The 6,436-nt window shown below is 43.9% G+C and overlaps 1 protein-coding gene across 1 annotated transcript; it reads right to left on the bottom strand.

Moving 5' to 3' along the window:
- Nucleotides 1-466: 466 nt before the first annotated feature.
- LOC101587219 (putative MAGE domain-containing protein MAGEA13P) lies at nucleotides 467-1,495 on the bottom strand. Its single transcript, XM_004648906.3, is given in 1 exon segment — nucleotides 467-1,495. A coding segment is annotated over 1 exon segment (1,029 nt).
- Nucleotides 1,496-6,436: the final 4,941 nt, after the last annotated feature.

The raw sequence follows: 6,436 nt of genomic DNA on the forward strand, positions 1-6,436 counted from the left end.
CTTAAATTTAAGATTTTAACATTTAATTTCTCACACATTCTTGAATAAAACAAATGACCTATTTATCTTTACTTTTACAAAATAACAGACTAAAAGAGATACAGAAATCCTAAGATTAATTATTTTTTACATTTTCCCTGCATTTACTGATCTTACCTATTACACTGGGCTCTTTAACATTTCTAAGGAAATTTCTGTTCCTTCTGGCTGTGTTATCTTGCTCTAGATAACAAAATAAGATAAGAAATATCTCCACTTTTTTTTCAAAACAGCAAACCTCATATTCTTAAACCTGGTAAACAATAATAAATGTGTAATTAATGTAATTAATGACTATAAATTCTGAAAATAATAAACTTTGCAAGAGGAGTTTTCAGGTTAAAAAAATGAAAACATGAAATTTCCTCACTACTTAGGACTTTGACTTCCCTTTTCCAACACAAGAGCAAGGAATCTGCCTCAGAGTTTAATGAGGCCCAGAGAAGCTACTGGGCTTGGTGCTGGCCTGTGCACTGACCATGTCAGCATTACCACTCCCGGTAGCAATTACAGGCTTGGCTTTCTATTGTTCCTCTTTCAAAGCTTCCAAATACAAGGACGAGAAGTCCGAGGGGGTAGTTCCAGTGACCGCACAGAACAACTCCAGAATTTTCATCTTGGTGGTTTCAGCATGGGCTCTTGGACTCCACAGCAACTCATAGCGAGCAGGATCACTGTTGGGTACCTGCCTGTACTCTATGTAACGTTCTTGCACCAACTCTTTGGTGAGGATCTTCCTGGGATACCCATAGATGAAATCTTTCTTGTCAGGATACACCCCAATCTTCTGCAGCATTTCCCAGATCTTCTCCTCAGGGGCACAGTTGCCCTCCATGTAGATTATGCCCAAGACAAGTATCAGGAGGCCAGTCTTGAGTATGCCCTGGTCATCACTCAACCTTCCATCATAGGTGAGGTCTAGTGCTTTGACCAGTATGTAAGAGTGGTTAATGGAGTCCACTTCCTTCACATCAATGCCAAAGATCATCTTCATCCATTCACAGGTGTTCCTGAAGATCACGGGCATAGCATCCTTGTGCTCTTTGATGACACTCTTCAGCATCTCTGCTTCAGTAACAGGCTCCTTAGATGTGACACTCAGAAACTTTACCATCTTAATCACTTTATCCTCTATCATATTAGTGAGCAAGAACTCAGAGAATGGACGAGCCTGTGAGGTGCTTTGGCTCTTCCCTTTTTGGTTTCCTGAATCTTTCTCTGACTTGCTTGATGGAGTAGCTTTAATGGAAATAGAGGAGAAAGCTTCCTGAACACTCTGGGGAAGACTTGATGCTCTGGCAGTGGGTAAATCACCCAGGGTGGCTGGCATCAGAGTAGAAGAGGAGGCAACTGTGGTATCTACCTCCAGAGTCGCAGAAACTTGCCCAGGCACCAGGCTCTGGGCCTTTCTTTCATCCTGCAACTTGTGGTGCTGATGCTTCTTGATGTGAGGCATCATAACTTGTGTTGAGGACAGCTGGCAAGAGTGTAGGCAGGAGAAGGGAAGTGGACCGAACTTGCCTGAAATAGAGAGGAAAAACAGGAGAAACTTACCCTTTCCACTGGAGGAGGATGAGAAAGCTCTCTGAGGCTTCCAGGGCTGACAGTGGGGAGTTGGCTGCAGTTAGGAGCTGCAGAGTCCTTTCTTCTCTGGGGTGGTATGGCATTCCATACACATGCAGGATATAAACTTCTCCATGGGCATGGTCTAAGAACATGTGACTCCTTTCAAGCCTTTCATCCTCAGTTCCTGAAAAAGGAACTGAGGTGCTCCCAGATTACAGACTGCAAGAACACACCAGGGCTGACAGGTGGGTGGGAATGAACTCTGTAAGATCTCCACAGTCATAAAGTGGAAGAGACCTCTGAGAAGTAGGAACAAAGAGGTGCTGAGCAACATCTGTTCTTGTGTAGATGCACCCTCCATTCTCAAAGTGACTACTAGAAAGACCTGAGAGTCCAGTATGCTGAGACCACTGGATGGGAGGAAAGACACACTACGTCTGACACCTAGCACCAAGGCTTCTCTGGTCAGGGACCCTAGCTCTTCAAGGGCATGGCAACCCTCTCATTTCTTATTCAGAGTTGTTACCTTGACTCCTAGCAGATCCTGACTCCCTTGTCTTGGATGACCAGATGTAGCTACATCTGCTATTGTGAAGTCACCTGCTTTGGTCAAGGATGTCACCTCCCTGAGACCAATGAGACAAAAGTGAGGAATACCACATGTATCCAACCTTGCCCACAATTATCTATGGCTGACAGTAAGGGCTGAGGCCAGTATTCCTAAAGGGGTAGGTATACTAATCCATCCTCATGACTTTTGCCTTTATGCCTTGCAAAGCCAGGGACTGTGCCTGGGAAACCAGGCAAGGTGGCTCAGACCTGTAATCCCAATACTTGGGAGCATGAGGCAGGAGTACTGCTGCAAGTTTGAGGCCAGCCTACATTACAAAGTGAGTTAAAGTCCAGCCTGAACCACCACACAGTAAAACCTTGTCTCAAAATAAAAAGCAAAAAGCAAAAAACGGCTTCTTGGGACTTTCAATAAAAAGCACAGTTTTCTATGGTTCTCTATCTGATCGCAACCTGAGTGTTTATGCCTAGGAGTGCTTGGGACTCCTCTTTAATTGGCAAAGGCTTTTCCCTTCAGAAAATAAGCAAGGGAGGAGGAGTTTCAGGCTAGAAACATTCCTTAGTGGCCCCAGGGCCAATAGCTGGGATAACAATGAATTTCTATAGAGATTTCTTTGGGTTCTGGGGTTGGGTACCCTCAGTCCTCCCCAAATTATATATATATATTTGGTGCAGGCTCTCACTATTCAGCTCAGACTCGTGGTGATCCTCCTGTTTTCAGCCTCTCCAGTGCCGGGATTACAGGCGTGTTGCCACTAGACTGGTCCGGACTGAGGGGCAGGCTCAATGTGCCTGGGGGAGGGGCCGGCCCGGCCTGTGGCTCCGGAGACGACAGTCCCTGCACTCGCCTAAGCAGTCGTTTTAGTCTGCTGAGCTATCTCATGGGCCCCCTCTTTATATTTTTGTGTGGACAGAGCTTGAACTGCGCCCTTTCTCCTGAATTGAGAATGCAGTTCTCAAGCCAAAATTCCCGTCTTTCTAGACCCCAACAAGGAAGTATGGAGGATTAAAGTAGGTGTCTGCTTGACCGTCCCAGGTGGAGCATCCCTGAGCTGACCACTGGAGTGGGGTTTTGTGAGTCACATTCTGTCTGGTGGAGAATCCCTTGATATATCTTACCACCGGAGACTTCTTCCTCTGTTAATCCCAGCGGAGCCCAACAGAAAAAGCGGCTTCTCCCATTCCAAGATGGATGCGAAGGGCAACCCCAACAGGAAGTTCATCGGGAAACCCCGCTTCATCCTGCTGGGAACCCCTGACTCCTCCCCCTCTTTGTAGCTCTTCCTGTCCAGCCTCTGGCTCCTCCCTCACCTCTGGCTCCCTCTCCCACCTCTGGCTCCTTCCCCTGGAGCCTCTAATAACTTCCTCTAGAATCTCCATCTTAATGCCTGGTATTGCCTGGGACACTATCCCCTACTGAGGGAGTCAGGCTGCTTCAGAAAAGTACCTCTACCATCAGACTCCAAAAACAGATGTCAGGAAACGCATCCCCTTTGCCCTGATAGCATTGCAAAGTTGACAGCATGTGTAAGGTGGGATTTATCCCCCTATCCCCAGCACCACAATGCTCCCATTACCCAAAACGTCTCATCCCTCCCAAACCCCTGCCTATCTGATGTAGTGAAAAGTACTGAAAACCCTTCTTGAGAATTTAAAAAAGCCTGGCCGAGCATGAGACTACTCTCTTTGCTCATCACAATCCATAGCCCTCATCTCTTTCAGACTTCAGGTATAGAAGTCAGGAAATCGCAAGTGTACCTGCCCAGAGCCTCCCCACGGCAACTGCCAAGGTGAGGTAGGATTACTGTCCCATATATTTTCATTTTAATGTTTGACACTGCCTGGGACACCCCTTCTGCATATATGAGTGAAGCACCCTCAAAAAAAAAGTCTAGGTTTGGGGAGATAGCTCGAGAGTCTAAGTGCCTGCCTGGTAAGTGCAGGGACCCAAGTTCAATCCCAGGTACCGTATGCTGGCCATGCCTCCCTAGAACCTCAGGCACGCTGTGCTGGTCAACTAAACAGGGCATAGTAGTGCATGCCTATAATCTCTGTGCTAGGGAAACTGAGACAGGAGTATCACTATGAGTCTGAGCTGCATAGCAAGACTCTGTACCAAATAAATAAATAAATTAATTAATTAATAGAAAAAAAAGTCCACCCTGACTGGAAAATGAATATTGTAGTACAACGCATCCAGGAACCCTGCCTAGAGTCATTCAGGGATAAAAGTGCACGCGGCGGCGGGGGGGGGGGGTGATGAAGAGGGCCTGTTATGCCTTTTTCTCCTCTCCTTGAATTCTGACACGGCCCAGAATTCTTCTGATTTGCTCCCCGAAGTCCAATCTCTTCACAGCAAGTGCTACTTCCTGAGAAAGTTGGTATACACTGTAGCAGGGGATACCCTAGGGTTTCTCAGGGCTGGCAGCAGGGACAGAAAGCCATGAGTCCTATTCAACTTGTACTGAGAACAAGGGCAGAAATCCATGGGTCCTATTCAACTAAACATAGGAAATTCACCTAGGGATAGGAAAATCCCTCAGTCAAACAGTGTCCTCACCTTGATTTCCGTCACCTTCTGTTCAATATGGGACCACACTGCTAATATCAGTTCTCCCACTGTACTACGACCACCTCACTGTAGTAAGACCATCAGTAAGGGAGTGAGGTGGCCTCAACGTGAGAGGCCTCTATGAATGCCTATGAGAGCTGACAGAAGCAGCTGGGAAGATTTCTGTGCAATTTCCTGTGTATTCTGGGTTCTCAAAATATTTGTATTATTTCTCCTAACTGAGCTTGCAGTTTTGCCTTGAAAAGGACTCCCTTTCTCCTAATCCACCCTCCACAGAACAATGGACTATGATAGTGGCACCTGTTCCTGACAACATTCCCCAAATTCCTAAGGCTAACAATAGAATTGACTTTCCTTCTTCCCTTCATTTCCTCCCTCCCTACTTCTCTCCCTTCTTTCTTCCTTCTTTTTTGCCTTCCTTCCTTCATACATACTGGAGACTTATCCAGGGCTTTCTGCTATGCTATGTTCCCAGCTGTTTTTATTTTTTACTTTGAAGCAGGATCTTCGTAATTCGCTAAATTGCCCAGGCTGGTCTCAGTCCTGTGATCTTACTGCCTCAGCCTTCCAATTGCTGGGACTATGAAACACTAGGACTGTGTTTCTATGGGGGTCTCTGATAATAAAGGGCTTGAAATCTTCCCTTTGCTGATTCAGGTCCTATGTGCTCAGGCAGAGACCTTTGCTTTCTTGAGAACCTACTCCTATTTTGTGTGGAAGCCAGTGTATGTGACCTCTGACATTTCTTAGGAATCTAGTCTTTTTGTTGCTAAATGATGTTATTTTTATTACAATTTATAGTGTGTAAAAATTAAATTGATTCTGGTATATTAATATTACTTGCAGTACTGTGACTGAACTCTCATTAGTTCTAGAAATTGTATATTCTCTAAGCTTTCTATGTGAATAAACTTTTCTGTGATTAATATCAGTCATGCTAGAGTTGTTTTTCAAATCTAACACAGCAGAGTTTTTCTTGTCTTACTGGACTAATTATCTATAAATTCTAGTACACTACGGAATAGATAGGATGTGACTCCATTTGTTTTTGTTTTTGTTTGTCTGTTTTTCAGGCAAAGTCTCATTCTATATTTCAAGCTGATCTTCAACTCACTATGTAGCATAGGCTAGCTTCAAACTCACAATGATTCTTCTGCCTCAGTCTCTCCAGTACAAGTACTGAGATTATAGGAATGCCCCACCACACCCAGTTGCTAATACATTTCTTAGCAGCTGTTTTCTTATAGATTTATAAACATAAACATATTAAATGTGTTGAATAGAGATGAAAGTAATAAATCTGCTACCAATTAAATATCATTCCTATGTTTCAATTACTAGTCTAAGAGCTTTGTATGAGTTAGTTCATTAAATTCACCTAAAATTTTGTAAGGTAGGGATTAGTAGTACCTTTCCTCTATAGTAGAGGAAACTAAGGCACAGAAGATGACATGTTGCTTGTTCCATGCCACTTGGTTAGTAAGGGCTAGAATCCATATACTATCTTTCTAATGTCTCTTCTTCTAACTCTTGTGTAAAATTCAATTAAAATTTTATTCTAATGTATTTAATTTGCAGACTGATCAGTAATGTCATGTGTAATAAAATAGCATGATTAATTATATTTTGAGGTTATTTGGGAGATGCAATACATTTGAAATGCGACATGTAAAAATTAAAAAAAATATG

This window comes from Octodon degus, unplaced genomic scaffold (genome assembly GCF_000260255.1).
Source record: "Octodon degus isolate 3935 unplaced genomic scaffold, OctDeg1.0 scaffold00110, whole genome shotgun sequence".
In the NCBI taxonomy this organism is placed as follows: domain Eukaryota; kingdom Metazoa; phylum Chordata; class Mammalia; order Rodentia; family Octodontidae; genus Octodon; species Octodon degus.